The following is a 16,305-nucleotide window of genomic DNA, read 5'->3' on the forward strand; positions in this document are numbered from 1 at the left end:
ATGTGGGAAATTACAGAAACTCACGTCACTGCTTCCACTAGCCATTGGAGGGCACCTCTCATGCAACACTCACTCACTCTTGTCCCCATGACAAACGGTGCTGTCATAGGACACAGCAGGGACTAGGGAGTGTTGGGGGGTTGGGGGACGGCTAGTAATCCGTCCCTGAGTTTAGACATGACCTCTGGAGAGAGCTGCCGTGACTGAAGGTGGGCAGAATGCCAGACATCATGAGCGCTGGGCGCTAGGCCTAAAGGTTTGCAGAGTTCAGCGCCTAGGTCTGGGGTGGATGGCATTACAGGAAGGGTGCTTTAAAAGCAGTGAGTCAATAAATACATAAATAAATAAAAACTACAAGTACAACTATCAAGCTCTGATTCAATATTGCCTTTCCAAACATTACTTCTCATTCAGTTCATGGGTAATGGGGTCTCACGAGAAGTTGTTCTTATGCTAAACAGGTTGTTAGACAACGAAGAGAAAAAATGTCACCAAGAGGAACATCTGTTATGCAACATTTGCAGTTTGCGGATTCATTGAATTAAAGCTCGCCAGTCTGACTACAAAGCCAAGCTAAAAATGAGCTTTCCGTGACACTCCTCACACGTCAAGGTGTAGCCTATATGGAGTACACGCGCTAGTGCATATATCGACAGGTGTGGAAAGGATTCCCCTGAGTTTCCGTTCTTAGATTGGTTCGGTCGCCTGTCAGTCAAAACGCGTTGGCAGCTTTGGGTTTCAACGATGCGAAACTTGCTTGGAGGTGGGCTCCACGTGAGCCGCATAGCTCTATAATTGGCTGAGGTGGTGGCGCGTGGATTAGTGGCGCGAACTGGCACAGAAAGGACAGCCATGGGGGAAGGGCGGGGGAGGAAGCGAGAGAGAGAGAGGCTGTCAGATAGCCAGAGAGTGGTTTACCGCAGTATTGCCACCGTTCTGCATCACTCATCAAAACCCTGCGGCATGCCGACTGCTTCAGTTGAAGAGTTTGGGTTAGCTTAGTTACATCCGCAAGAGTTTAGTGGACGCTCTTCTGTAATGAGATAACAGAGAACCGCTAACCTACCAATCATATCGTGCTCACTTTTTTAGCTTTCATCTCTTTTTAACTTTGTTTTGGGGGCTAGGCCTACTTTTATTATTGTTTTGGGTTAAGAAAGAGTAAACCATCAGTTTACCATATTGTGGCACAAGCTAAGACATAGTTTTGCTGTAATTTATTTCAAGCCGTTGAGTGCACCTTGTTAGTATCAGTAAAAATGGCCAAGGATGACGGCAAGGGTGGATCATGGAAGGAGTCAATTTGGAACTCAAGGACCAAGGAGTTTCTGGGCCGAACGGCAAGCAGTTGGGGTAAGTAGGAGAGTTTTGACTTTTGGTTCTGTTGCTTCACGGCCCTTATACAAGCCAAACTTGTATGAAATTCATAAGTGCATGCATCAGGTGAACCGTGTCTTGAAATGCACATTCATTTAGTATCCCAACATACACCGACTCCTTATCGATGCCGGTCGCTGTCCAGTACTGTTGGTGCTGAAAATGCAGTTGCGCTACTGCAGTATCTTGCAGTATGCGTTCGTTTTAATCCATTTAAGCAGGGTCAAATCTACACTCTCACCTAAAGGGTCTCCATAAAATAAATAAATAGACGATATATCATGTCACTTCAGTTAGAAAGGCTTGTAGTTTTAGCAGCTATTTATAGCTAAATGGCCATTGATTTAGCAGCTAATTATAGCTAAATGGCCATTGCTTGAAAGTATTTGATATCGTATTTCGTATTTAATTCCAAATTGCGCAGATACGTCAATATGTATGTGCTGGAGTTAAGAGTTGAGGGTGCCTGTTCGACTAGTCCAGTACAACTTCACAGCATATTGAAAGTCTGATGCACGCCTCTACATGCATTCGACGTGCAGGAGATTTTAGCTCTGCTGTGCGTTAAGACGCAGAGCATAAGCATATAATCCGCCTGGGGTAGAACTGCGCCATGGGCATACTAGGCAATAGCGTCATGAAGAAACGCAATGTGAACAATGAACAGTGATGTCACCAACAAGGTGTTTTAATCTAGGTAAATTCCATGGCAGAGTTCTGTTTGCATTCTCTCCGCTCTCCTCCCCTCCCCTCCCCTCGCAAAGAGAGTGAAGGAGGGGATCACTTAACTTGAATATGTAAAATCCAGTGGTATTAAGGAATTTAGGAGGAGACATGTTATAGACCACCAAGAATTCCTTCCAATACTCAATAATTTTGTAATTAGGATGTGAACTGTGTGTTTTTGAAAGCAAGAGAGAGCGCTACTGTAAATTATTGATGAGACTTGAGTGACATAGTGGGCTGATTTAAAGAAACAGAAGTATGGTTGGATAGGTCCAAAGGTATTGCTCTGACTAAAAGTATGTTGTATTACAGTTAGATTGGTAGTTTATATCTCAACAAACCAATGCAAGAAGCCTGAATACGCATGATTAAATGGAATGGCCTCTTGCTGTTGAATGGCTCCGTTCAACAGGGTCGTCTTCTCCCAATCATACATGACTGCTAAAATAGCGTTTGGTCAGGGCTTGCTGGTGGGTGACTGACAGCATGACAGCCTGTACAAAAATCTATCCCACAATGCACTTGCTCAGCCAGCTCAGCACGACCTGGGTGCCCTGAGGACTGCTGGCCTTGGTAAGCCGTGCTCTCTAAGGCGTGTTAATTAGGCTATTTCTGTAGCCTCCCTCAAACCAGGGGATATTGGCCTTCTGCGTTCATCCTTTTTACCTGAGCTTTATCAGAAGGTCAGTCGTAGCACATCTACGAATCTTCTGCGCACAGAGAAAGGGAGAGAGAGGAGAGAGAGAGAAGGAGGAGAAGGCGGTGGTGTTCCAGCAGTATGGTGCAGTGACGAATGAGGCAACAGGCTTCAAGAGAAAGGATACCAGTGGACAGAGCGCTTTCAGTGCCAGCTAGCCACGGGAGCTGCTCCCAGAGGGGGATTAAATGTCCAGTTAAATAATTCACAAGCACAATTCTCCTACTGAGCCATTGTGTGGTCAGGTGAATAAATTAATTAACCGCCCTTACTGCTTACGCCTTGACCATGGCCTGTTTTTCTAGAGGACATCTTTGGTTAAGGATGTGAACTACCGTAATAAAGCTTCAAAGTCAGAGGAATGACTCCTTGTTCACCATGCTTAGGCTACTTGATAAATTAACATAGTAAGAGGTTTCCTTTCATTTTCTTTTAACAAAAAGGGAATGGTCTATAGCAGCTCAGCCTAGAACAGACCCGGTAAAGATCAGACGCGGATCTGTTCTAGAGCATGTTGCTGGTGGTCTAATGGTGTCTTTGTTTATTAATGCTTATTTTTATCATCATAAGATGGCAGAACTCCAAAGGCCTTTTTCATCAGTCTGTTGCCTAGCAGTAGGTGTTGATGTAAAAATAGATGAATGTGTGTTTTTTGATATAGCCGAGAGGTGTCAGCTTTTGAAAGCTGCCTGTTAATGTTCCAAGAGCAGGTCTCTTTGTGTGTCACAGTCGGCTGATTTCAATCATCACCTTTGTTCCTTTCTTTTCACATCCTGGCCATCAGAGAAATAATAAGAGACAGAAAGAAGAGGGGGGAGGGGTGGGTGCTCTATGGTTGAAAAGAAGCTGAAAAATTGAGAAAAAACAAAATAACAAAAGGTGGAGAATACAGGTATAGTTAAAAGCACCAAAATGACTTACTTGCTTATTCATTTGACTGGTGCTTGTATCCAAAGCGACTTGCATGGCCAATGGCCAGTTTCCCCAGTGCAACTCAAGGATGTTGATGTCACTCAGACTAATGTTGTGTATGTTTTTAGTTGTATGTGTATATGTGTAGATATGTGCATCTCTCTCTCTCTCTCTCTCTCTCTCTCTCTCTCTCTCTCTCTCTGTGTGTGTGTGTGTGTGTGTGTGTGTGTGTGTGTGTGTGTGTGTGGTTACACTCAGTTGAGTCACCTATGGTCTAAACCAGTAGTGACATGGCAGGGCGAGAGTGACACTATCAGTGACTGTCCTCAGACTCTGTCTCCCTCATGGGTCTCTGAGTCTGATATAAATGGATGCTAAAAATGTGTGGATGTGAATGTGTGAATAACATGATAAACACTTCTATGAACACACACACATCCATCTCTACCCAATAACACACAGATAAGCAAAACCTATGAATGCCCCCCCCCCCCCCCCCCACACACACACACACACACACACACACACACATCTGTCCTTTGTAGCACCCATATGAGGAACATTCTCTAGCCAGGCTGCCTTCTCCCCATCCTTAGCAGCCAAAGGCCTCCCCTCAGCTCCTCAGTGAGCTCTTGGCAGAGTTCATACTGCTCCAGCTCTGCACTGAGGCAGACCAGCACTGCAGTGAATGCAGAATCATCAGCAGCACCAGACATCAGTGCAGGGCTGCTGTAACAACTGCTTACGAGCTGCATAGCCTTGCCCAGTATAGTGCTTTAAATAAGTATGAGTGCAAATTGTCTTTACACTGTTGCACTGTACATCAATACCCATTTATTAGCTGCATCTGTCACATGTGATGGGTCAATGATGTTGGGTTACATTTATATAGTGCATTAATATACCCTAATAATAATAACAACAACACACTAATAATAATGATACTACTACTACTACTACTACTACTACTACTACTACTAGTTACAATAATAATAATAATCATAATAATCATAATAATAATAATAATAATAGTAATAGACCCCTAAGCCTTGAATTTTAAAGACAGTATTCTCTGAAATATTATATTTTTACTATACGATCATAATACCAGTGATTCCACTGCCGTGGTAAAGTACCCCTCTGACCAAGAGTGCCCCTCAAATCCACTGACCCCCTTAACCCTAATCTGTTATGGTCCCTCTCTTTCCCCCACCCTCCCTCTCGCTGTCTCACCCTCCTTGTCCACTCAACACACTCTATCTCTCTGTCCCTCCATCTGCACTCGTCTGTGGTAATTAATCTGGACAAATTCCAGGCATTCAAGTCAGGATGACAGGATGAATCAGTTGCCAATAAGAGAAGGGGCATAGCAGTACATATGCAGATTTTCTATAAAGTCTCTCTCTCTCCTTCTCCCTCTCTATATCTCTCTCTATCTCTCTCTGTGTATATGTGTGTGTGTGTGTGTGTGTGTGCGCGCGCGCGTGTGTGCGTGCCATAGCAGTCTGTGTTAGTGGCATCTGTGTAAGCGTAGCATATGTTCGTTGGGTTTGTGTAGCACCATTGACATTGGTGTAAATGGGCAGCAAGGTGGAGATTCCAACTCTAAGTAAGCAGCAAAGAGGATTAGACCTCACTGATGCCTTTCAGTCACCTACGGAGCAGCAGGGGGACAAACGGACTCCACATAGTGTAGTGACCATATAGAAAAAAAGTCATGTTACTTTTGGGCATTTCAGTATGCTGTTGTTTTGCATTTGGTGCTTTGATAAGCTTCATGTGATGAGAGCTATGAACAACACAACCAGATGTGCTGTGTCCATGGACTAGATGTAGGAATTCAACAGTGAACGTAGCTCCTGCAGAACTGCAACAGTCAATACTGCTTGATACAATACTACAAGATAATGCAGGATTTTGCTGGAGATTAAAACATTGGACTTATTGCAACATTTTCATTCATTATTATTATTATTATTATTATTATTGTAGTAGTAGTAGTAGTAATCACATTATGTTTTAAATCTTGAAAAACAAATTTGAATGGAAACACGTATAATTCTGGGACTTGATACTAAAGATCCTTTTGGCCTTTGAATAAAGTTTCAAGACTGCTGTTTAACATTACATGACTTCCGACTAATCAACCACAGTGTTGGTCAAATGGGAATAAATACCTAGAGCAGGCCGCACCTCCCTGTTAACTGCCATAAAGGTGTCTCTCAAGCAGTCAACAGAGGGGAAACGCAATCCCTTTAAGGTACCGAATCTCCCATGAATAAGATCCTACTGATCGAATGGAGCCCATGAAAGTCAGATCTTAAAGATTCAACCAGGACAGTCACTGGGCCCTGAGTGTTGCCATCTTCATTGTTTCGTTCATTCATGGTCATTTTGGACACGTCTGCTAGGTGTATGTAACCTATCCACAATATATGTGCTCCTGATTGCAACAATGTGTTTGTAGATATGTATGTGTGTGTGTGTGTGTGTGTGTGTGTGTGTGTGTGTGTGTGTGTGTGTATGTGTATATGTGTGTTTGTTGGTTTTGTAGTATACAGTCCACTGTAATATACCTCTTGACTTGGACTTAGAATTGGATCCTCTATTACTAGAAGGAAACAGTGTTAAAGTGTTTTGTGAAGTATACAGTGTTAAAATGTTATGTGAAATGTACAGTGTTTAAGTGTTTTTGTGAAGTTGGTTTACGTTTCTGTTTTATTCATGCTCTCTATGCGCTTGGGTTTATTTTTTTATTTTTATTTTTTCGGCAGGTCTCATCATCCTCTTCTATGTGGCCTTCTACATCTTCCTGGCAGGAGTATTTATCCTCACCATGTATGTCATGCTGCAGTTACTGGACGACAACAAGCCAAAATATCAGGACAGGCTGGGTATACCAGGTACCCACACACACACACACACCAACAGACGGATGAACTCCTCACAGACACATCCAAGTATACCAACCTATAGTAATATGCATGCACTTGTTCACTTTGAACATAAACTCAGGGACAAACAAAGACAAACAAAATAGGATTTCTATAGCGGGCTCATAGCTGAATAACTGTCTGGACTCCACATACATGTCTGTGCAATCTCTCTCTGGCTTTGGTTGACTTGTACTTTTGTCATAGGCATGATGATCAGGCCTAAACATGGTCCCAATGGGTTTCTGGAGATTGACTACATGATGGAGGACACTGAGACCTGGGACATGTATGTGCAGGCGCTGGACCAGTTTCTGTCGCGTAAGTTACCGTTAACAGTGAACTTTTGATTTGTTTGTGACACCGTACATTCCAGATATAAGAAATGAGTGAATTTCTAAATGAACAAACGGAGATTCAAGAGAGATTGGGAGGGGGAGAGAGGTGGCTAAGCCGATTGTGTAAAAAAACAGTTATAGTTAGGCTATAGTGTCCAGTTCATTTAAGCATTCACTCATGTACAGTTTACACATGCACTCACTCTCTGGATAGAGACAATCTAGCAAAAAAAGAAAAAAACTCACAGGAGGAAATAATGAGCGCCTAATGAAGATGCCTTTGTTCTCATCTGTGTCCCCGTTAGCCTACAATGACACTGAGCAGGCCAAGAAGAACTACGAGTGCACGCCTGACAAGTACTTCTTCCAGTCGGACAGCGGCAGTGTGAGGAACTACCCCAAACGCTCCTGCCAGTTCAATCGCTCCATTCTGGGAGAGTGCTCCGGCTTGACTGACCGCTCCTATGGTTTCGGTGATGGACAACCCTGCGTCATCATCAAACTCAATCGGGTATGAATTTGCAGAATAAGGGATGAGAGATAGTGGTAGGTCATGAGGACGGAAGAGAATAGGACAGGGGAAATGTGCCTGAGATGAAGAGTTGTATGTGATCTGCTTTCAATATCGTAGGATGCTCTTTGGATATGGCAGTGCACCCAAGGCATTAAGCATTTTTCATCAATGTCAACTTTCACTGTACTATTTCACGTGATGGCAAAACACACTCCCAAAGAAATGTAGTGGATCTGAAGAGAATAGCTGAAGTGATAGGGTGTTTACACGAGGCCTGTTTTTTATGCTGGCTCTTGAGGTTAGGGAACCCAAAACTACCTGGGAGGCAGTGAGGCACCACACTCACCACAGTCCATTATTAATGAGTGTCAGTTTTGTGTCTGAAAGCGAGTGAACTTGACCCGTCTCTTTCTCTCTCTCTTTCTCTCTCTCATTCTCTCTCTCTCTCACCCTTATCTCTCCATCTAACATCTTTCTTTCTACCTCTATCTTTTATTTTTTCTGTCATTCCATTCTCATACTTTCCCTCTTTCATGTATTCTTTCTTTCTCCCTCCTTCTGTCGTCCAGGTGGTTGGGATGTTGCCAGGTGGAAAGGACGGCGAGGCTCCATTTGTCACCTGTGCGCCCAGGGTGAGCGCTTGTCTGTCTCCCAGCTCCTCTCCTATCACATCCCCAGTCGCTGAATGGATTAAAGTGGAAACAGGGATCCATTTCAGATTAAACTTACATGGCCCAACCGTGGTGGCCAGCAGTTTGTGTCAACTGGCTATGTGTGGAGGTGGAGGCATTGTAACACAATAATGTCAGAATTCACTAAAATACACAGTAATGTTGTATGGTGTACAGGATATGGGTGAATAATACGTAAAACATGTGTGTGTGTGTGTGTGTGTGTGTGTGTGTGTGTGTGAGAACTGTTCCCTTATTTCCACAAAAAGATCAATAGTCAATTCTTAGAAAACAGTATTATGTTTTTCCTGTCTTCCTGTCTGTTTACCTCTCTACTTTTTCCAATCTTAACATAACCATGTTGTGGTACCGTTAAAGTCTGACTATGGGCCATTGACCAAATATCATGTCACATGATATCTTGGCATCACTCTTCTTGTCTCTAAACTGTCACTGTCTGTTTCCCTCCTTGCTCTTTAGAGATACAAAGTTGTTACAGAAGAAGAAGTAAGGACAACTCTCAAGTGTTTATAAGGCTGGAAATTAGTAATAAAGTTGTAGCAATGACATTAATGCTTGACTAGTGCTTGTGTATGTACCATACCTTTGAAGCATCCATACCTATGTAGCATCCATACCTTTAAAGCATCCATACCTTTAAAGCCTCCATACCTATGTTGCATCCATACCTATGTAGTATCTATACCTTTGAAGCATCCATACCTATATAGCATCCATACCTTTAAAGCATCCAAACCTATGTAGCATCCATAGTGTAGCATCCATACCTATGTAGCATCTACTTTACAGTTATGTCCACACCTCAGTGAAAAGTGTGATGTAATACACACTTGACATATTCACTAGTGTAAGAAAAAATAGGACATTTTTGATTGATACAGTACAAAGTGGTTTATTCCAGTGCAAAATGGTAGAAAGGTTAACAAAGTTCACAAAGGTTCAACCTATGCCTGCCCTCGGCATATTCTCTGGAGTTCTCTCTCCTTCGTCCTATCTGGATGAACTACTTTGTCCGGTCTGCGTGAACTACCAAAGTTACCAACTCATTATATGCTGGTCTCAGTGCAAATTAATCTGGCTTCTACCCAGAGAGCCTTTTGTCCTATCTATATGATAATTGAGTTAACCTCATACCTTTGGCTGGGATGGTTTTCAATGGTTTACACCCAAAAACCCTTCTACGATCGTTGGTGTTTCAAACCACACCTGGGACCAAACTTTAGAACTTTATCTTGGTTGGAGAAATGATATCACTCATACAATTCGGCAGGATTCATTTCTTACACTAGATTGAGTCACAGTTAAGACCAGCGGAGTTCAGTTCACCCTACCCTCTGATGAGTTTCTGTTTGGTGTCAGTTTCCAGCATGATATCTGCTGGTGTCTAATCCTCCAACCTATTGTGTTTACCTCAGGCCGAGGAAGGTGAAGAAGATAAGATGGGCCAGGTGATGTTCTTCCCTCCCAATGGCACATACAACCTCATGTATTACCCCTACTATGGCAAGAAAGCACAGGTACAGAGATCACTGCTCCTCTTTTGTCATGCCAGAGTACTCAATCTCTCAGTCCATTGTTCTATGTCTAAATAGACCACACAATCCTTAAAATGCACATTGAACTGCACTAAAGGTCATTGTTACCTTTTGAGCCTCTGAATGTTGGAATTGCCAGACCTGATCTAAATTCTCCACACTCTCACAGGTAAACTACTCCCAGCCTCTGGTGGCCATTAAGTTCCTCAACGTCACCACCAACACCGACATCAACGTCGAGTGCAAGATCACCGCTGGAGGCTTCCAAATTAAGGGGGACGAGAAGGATAAGTTTGCTGGCAAAGTGATATTCAGGCTAAGGGTGAACACCAGAAACTAAAGGCAAAGCCGGGTCATTTACTAGCCCACACAGTCCCCTAACATCTCACAGTAAGCAGCGCAGCACAGCACCGCACATCACAACCCACACAGACTACATCCATCCATCCCCATGCAAAGTCCCAAACCAGTATTGGCACCTAATCATGTCTTTTGAAACAAGGTTCAGGAGGAGCCTACAGGGGTGATAGACGGCTCTCACTCGTTCTAAATCCACTTACCTGTCCTGTGCGTGATACTTCCTGGTGTTGCAAGCATCCAACACTTCCTCCCAATCTTCTTGATGACGTCAGATAGAAGCATCTCAAGGACCGTGGCCAGCTACCGAGCCAAACACGCAAAATGCCATTCTATTCAAGCATTCCAATTGGCAAACTGTACTGAATTGGAGATTACATTAACACCTTTCCCATTTTCTGAGCTTGGACGTTTCCACCAGTCTCATCCAGCTCCTGACCATAGCTGTGTTATGTGGAGAGGAGATATAGGTGCCAGTACTGAGTTTTGTTTCTGTGTGATGGCTTTGGGGAAACATTTTTGCTATTTTCAGTATACCAATATGGAGTCTATTTATATTGCATGACCAAGTTGAGGAAAATATAGGACAAAACAGCTGTATGATTTTGTGAAGTGATACAGCTTTGCGAAGAGTGTCTCATTCCAACTCAAGCCATTTATGAGATGCTTCTGTACCTCTACAAAATACAGAAAAAGTGCATTACTGAGCAAAATAAATAATAAATTATTGCACAGATATTTCAAAACATTCAAAATGTAGTGACTGTTTTTGCTGCAGGGGTAAAACACACTGACAACGTAATTTTCAGGTGCATCGCAGGGTGACTCATTTCAATTCTTCTAAACGTGTGCATTATCCATGAGGCTCATTGATTTCACCAAGAGTAACTGGACAACACAGCAACGGGGCATCATATTCACACCCCCATCAGCCCTCTGCTGCTCTCATTCCCCCTCTCTCTCACACACACACACACACACACACACACACACACACACACACACACACACACACACACACACACACACTCTATAAATGCGCACACATTCACATACAAGCACACACATACACACACAGACACACTCACATACATGCACACACTCATCCCCTCATTAACTCATTAATGCAACCCAAGAGATAGGATGCCATCCATACTATAATAGAGTGCTGAGTTCACGACCCTTGGAGTTGAGTGTGCTGATGATGGTGCTTATCCCACCCTAACTGTAGCTGTGTGTTGTCCATCATGAAGAAAACAAAATGTATTTTATATATCGGGAAGTCATCCTGTACACTCAACCATTCCAAACATAAGAGATACAGCTTCACCATATGGGACATGTGGACGTTTGTTTATATGACATGTATAAATAGTTTTTTTTGTTTGTTTGATTTTGTTTAGTCTTTTTTCCCCTCTTTTTGCTTGTACTAATTGCATCTATTCTACAAGTGAGAAGTAGATGCTGTTTTAATTTTGTATTGATTTGCACTGTGGTTGTGTGTTGTGAACAGACATCATTGGAAAGCTTGAGACAGTCACTGGAAAGACAAAATGTCGAGATTGCATGTGTAAGTGTGTGTGTGTGTTAGAGAGAGAGAGAGAAAGAGAGAGAGAGAGTGTGAGTATGCATGTGCGGGTGCAAGAGTGCGTGCAAGTGTGTGTGTGTGTGTTATTTTTCTTTTCTTTGGTTGTTACATTTATGTTGAAATCTCTGTTTCTGTCATGCATTCATGTACATACCTAACTCTAAACTCAAATTTTACGAAGGCCATTTAGGTGACACTGATAGATGGAGAACTAGCTGTACTCACTCGTTCAAGCACTGGGCAACAGGCCTCAGTGGAAAAGGCCTTTTCAAACCTGTAGCCCCTTCTCCAGCACATCAGTCAATAAAATCAACTAAACATCATGGCTTATATTCCTTGTTTGTGTTATTACAAAAACTTCAAGTAACTGAGTTTTGAGCAATTACGCAATTACTCAAAGAAGCATTTTGTTTACAAATGCACATACAAAAACATTAAAGTTCCACAAACTCCCATAATGGGTAATGTTTAAAAACCCTAGGTGCTCTCCTGCATGTGTAATTGTCCTCACTTGCGATTACGCTGGTCTGACTTAGCCAGAATTGACTTTGGAATCATTCTGTTTCAGTCCAGCACATGGGCCTTAGCAACACTATGCTAAAAATACACTTCCATTTCACCAAGTAGTAAGTCAGCACAAAGACAGCCCGCTTTGCTTGGCTTTGATCTCGGGAACGCGCCAAATGTGATGTGCCTGCAGTTCACTGTCGAGCCAGGCTCATGCATATTCACCAAACATCAATGTATCTGTGCGAGGTCCACACACACTGCTCACCTTACACCACCCAGAGCAGGTTTCGTAACATGACGTCGCAGTCCTTGACTTCTACCTGCTGCTTTCTTGTAAAGCTTTTCAAAGTGTATCTCTCTTTTTAGGCCTTTATTTAAATTGGCCAGAGCAGTGGTCAGTGTGGCCAATAGACGCACACGCTAAAGTTAAGACATTCTACAGGCTGTAGAACATCCAAGGTGAGCACACTTCCTTCATTCCACCACTCTCTATTCAACGGCATAATCTCTTAATCTGATTGGATAATCCCAAACAGGTATTCTATTTTATTCCTCCGCCCTCCGTCGTCCCTGCTTCTCTTTTCACCTTCTATTATTTCTGTCTGTTCTTTACCTCTCTCTTGTCTTTATTTTCTTACACAAAACACAAAATGTCAACATCGGCAAACTTTTACCCAGGCAATAAATGTTTTCTGACACTCCAATTCTATGCCGCCTCTCTCATCTCATCTCTCTCAAGCGGTATTCCCAATCATGATGCCATGTCCTTTTCCAGGAATGTAAGGGCTTTCTTTTCAAACAAAGCTGGTCTAAAATACAGCACAATGTATCATTAGTTCTTGGTGCTGCGCAGACATACAGATGCAAACTTCGCCTTTGCTTTATATGCATGTGAAGGACAAACTTGCCTCCCCCTTTAACCAAAAATACTTTGCATGAAATAACCAGCATTTATCGCTCTCATTGTGACAAATATAAGCCTTTAAAACATGAACAGTAATGACTGAGTAAGAGGGTAAATGAGCAGCAAGTCCATTGCTTCTACATGTTAAAATGTCTGTACCCGTGTGAAGGACAGATGGCTTTGAACCGATAAGGTTTCACCCACAGAGTTAGTGCCTCCTGGTGGAGAAACAGTGTTCCTCCCCCTTTACAACTCACAAGAGTCACTGGGTTTAGATGCACAGTGCACAGAGCACATCTGTGATCTCCAAACAATTATATTAGTTTTTTACGACAATGTGAGGTTCAAATGCAATTATTTTTGTGTATATAAACATTGTGTTATGATGTTGAGAATGGCTGTATAAAGTGGACCTCTGGCCATTTTTAACATACAGTAGGTCTCTGTGCTGACAGTACTCGGTGATCTCAAACAACGGGGCCCTACATGTATGTAACGGCCATTCTCCTTTAAACATTTTGAACTACAGAATAGACAGAAATGTGTTTGACACTGTGTACACATAGCCAATACATACAGTATAAGAATGTATATTTGATGACATAAGACTAGTATAAGATGAATGTATGACATTTCTATGTAGACTTTACACTCACATGGATTGTAAAAAGACAGACATTTCTATTTTTAGAGATCACCGATTTTTGTCTGTAATCTGTTTTGAGAGTTGAAAGGCATAGTATACGTAAAGCTCAGAAATATCTTTAGTTTAATTTATTTTTCTTTTGCTTATGCTTGGTTAGTGGTTTATGGTTAATGGTTAGTGCTCAATGGGTTGTAGTAACACTTGGTGTGTGGGCATTAACTAACTGGTGTGGCACGGTCCAGTCCAGCCTTTTTAAAGAACCGCTGTATAACAAAACTGAGCTAAGACAGCAATGGACATATTTCCACCTTCTGCAAATGGATGATAATAGGTTATAATGAATGTATCGACTGGAGATTCTGTCAACTTAATTTGAGTTCTTAAGTATCTTGTTACAAAATCTAATGTGTATGAGCTGCAGAGAATACAATAAAAATGAAAAGGCTAAACCTACACAACATTTCTCTAGTGAATTATTCCAGAGCAGATCATCTTCTCAAATAGGTGGAATGTTATATTCCGTTCTATTGAATTATTGCATTACTATACAACTGTTACTACACTGTAGTTATATAGTGTTATAGTTACTTGCATTGTTATACTTTCAGAATATGGTGGTACTCATTGTCTTTTTTCATTTTCTACACTTCTCCTTGTTTTAAAGTGAATGACAGGATCCCATAGGGAAGGCTATTGAGACAGATGAGGAGGCTCACTGGGCATTACAGGGTGTGACATAACCGCTGCTGGACTGTCTGCTGCGCAGAAGAGGAAACACCTCTTTGCCAGGCCGAGCAGAAATAAATTGATTAAGTGTGACGCTTGCTGCTCCGTCACATCGCCGGGGTCACAGGCTCCATGCCTGCCCTGGAGGACGGCCTATACTGTTCTAACAAATGAAACCTTGACCCAAATATAGCACTCCTCAGAAGCATCTTTTCTAGGAAGGAGGATTGCAGTAAGAGAGGGGGATTGGTGAGAGGAAAGAGAGAGAGAGAGAGAGAGAGAGAGACTGTCAGGTGGGTCAGTATAATCTGGGGCTCAGTAATCCATTCCTCACATTTTTTGCTCTCCTTTCTTCTTCACCTCGCTGGCAGCGTACCTCCCCCACCACCAGGAAATCAGTTACATATTTCAGAAAGAGATGAATCCCATTACCGTCACATGCTGAAGCTAAACCCGTATATTATTGTTCTGCCTAAGACGGAGCATGTGGAGGCCAAGATCCAGCTCTGCTGAAGCCCCTGCCATTCCTACATTCTTACCTCACAGCTCATTGGCAAAGTGCTTGTGGGATTCATTCACCCAGTTCAACAGAACTTTCACCGCTGCTAGGGCTTTCCTTTTGACCTTCAGTTACACACTGATTTCTAATGACTTTCTCCTCTTCTCCCACCCCGCTGAAGTTTCTGTCCAGCTTCACTCAGTGGAGATGGATGGTGTGTGAATGTGTATGTGTCTGTGTGTGTGTGTGTGTGTGTAGTATGTGTGTAGTGTGTGTGTGTGTAGTATGTGTGTAGTGTGTGTGTGTGTGTGTGTAGTATGTGTGTAGTGTGTGTGTGTGTGTGTGTAGTATGTGTGTAGTGTGTGCACACGGGGGTAGAGGGATTAGAGAGTATTAGGGTATTTGTGAGTTTAAAATAGTCCTATCATGTGTAACTCACTCGATGTAGTGGACGCAGCCGGACTCTCTCTCTCTCCCTATCCCTCGATCTTGGTCACTCTCTCACACACATGCTCAGCTCAATATCTACATGATCATACTTAATGCAGAAAATCAAAATAAACATGCACAAATGAAATGGGATTGGTGTTATGTTGTTTTTCATTGTAATACTATATAGCATCATTTACACATGTAGAAGAGCAAATAGGTGATTGGAAGACTATGGGGTTGGCCTTGGTGAGTGTTTGAGTGTTTCCTTTGCACAGCATTTTTAGTGTGCCAGTCCCATCCAACAGTGCTCACTTGAGCACACCATCTCTAATCCTCTATTTGCAGCACCTGGGTCCATTTCTGGAGCCGTGACCAAGTTGTTCCCCGATAGGGTTGCAAAGGGGCGGAACATTTCCGGTAAATTTCCGGAAACTTACCGGAAACTTTCCATGGGAAGTTAAGCTGGGGAATTTTGGAAATATTCCAAATTGGAAACTTTCAATACACCATGCCACTCAACACCATGCCACTCAACACCATGCCACTCAACAACAAAATCCAATTGGTTGGAACATTGACTGACTATCAGTTTGTTCAGTTAGAATCCCAGAAAATGGTAAAACAAAAAAAAATACAATGACACAACATACCATCCCAACCAAACCTTATAGATTATGTAAGTTATATATAAATTGTCAAGCTTAATTAGACAGATTAATCGCCCCATGACAGTTTATGCAAAATGACGTACACCCATTTAAATGAGGACAAAAGTGATGACAAGCCCATAACTGGGCAACTCTGTTTGCAAACTTCCCCCAGTTTCACACCAATTTGTGGGAACACATGAGATGACATTTTCACTGGGAATTTATTTTCCCCATGCACATGAACGCACCATAGATATCCTTTATGTCTA

The 16,305-nt window shown here is 42.4% G+C and overlaps 1 protein-coding gene across 3 annotated transcripts; it reads left to right on the forward strand.

The window, feature by feature from the left end:
• Nucleotides 1–861: 861 nt before the first annotated feature.
• On the forward strand, nt 862–14,785 carry atp1b2b (ATPase Na+/K+ transporting subunit beta 2b). Of its 3 annotated transcripts, XR_006031880.1 has the most exons (9): nt 862–1,353; nt 6,487–6,615; nt 6,853–6,966; nt 7,289–7,494; nt 8,067–8,129; nt 8,649–8,675; nt 9,605–9,706; nt 9,894–10,114; nt 14,394–14,785. XR_006031880.1 is itself a non-coding variant. In XM_042092498.1 (8 exons), the coding sequence occupies exons 1-8, from the start codon at nt 1,260–1,262 to the stop codon at nt 10,062–10,064; spliced, it is 906 nt and encodes a 301-aa protein (XP_041948432.1). In that variant the 5' UTR covers nt 862–1,259; the 3' UTR covers nt 10,065–11,992. The 3 variants fall into 3 exon arrangements, 2 of the variants coding, with proteins under 2 accessions (XP_041948432.1, XP_041948433.1); XM_042092498.1 differs by lacking the exon at nt 14,394–14,785 and having other exon boundaries at nt 9,894–11,992; XM_042092499.1 differs by lacking the exons at nt 8,649–8,675; nt 14,394–14,785 and having other exon boundaries at nt 9,894–11,992.
• The last annotated feature ends 1,520 nt before the right edge of the window (nt 14,786–16,305 follow it).

This window comes from Alosa sapidissima, chromosome 5 (assembly GCF_018492685.1).
Source record: "Alosa sapidissima isolate fAloSap1 chromosome 5, fAloSap1.pri, whole genome shotgun sequence".
Taxonomy (NCBI): Eukaryota; Metazoa; Chordata; class Actinopteri; order Clupeiformes; family Clupeidae; genus Alosa; species Alosa sapidissima.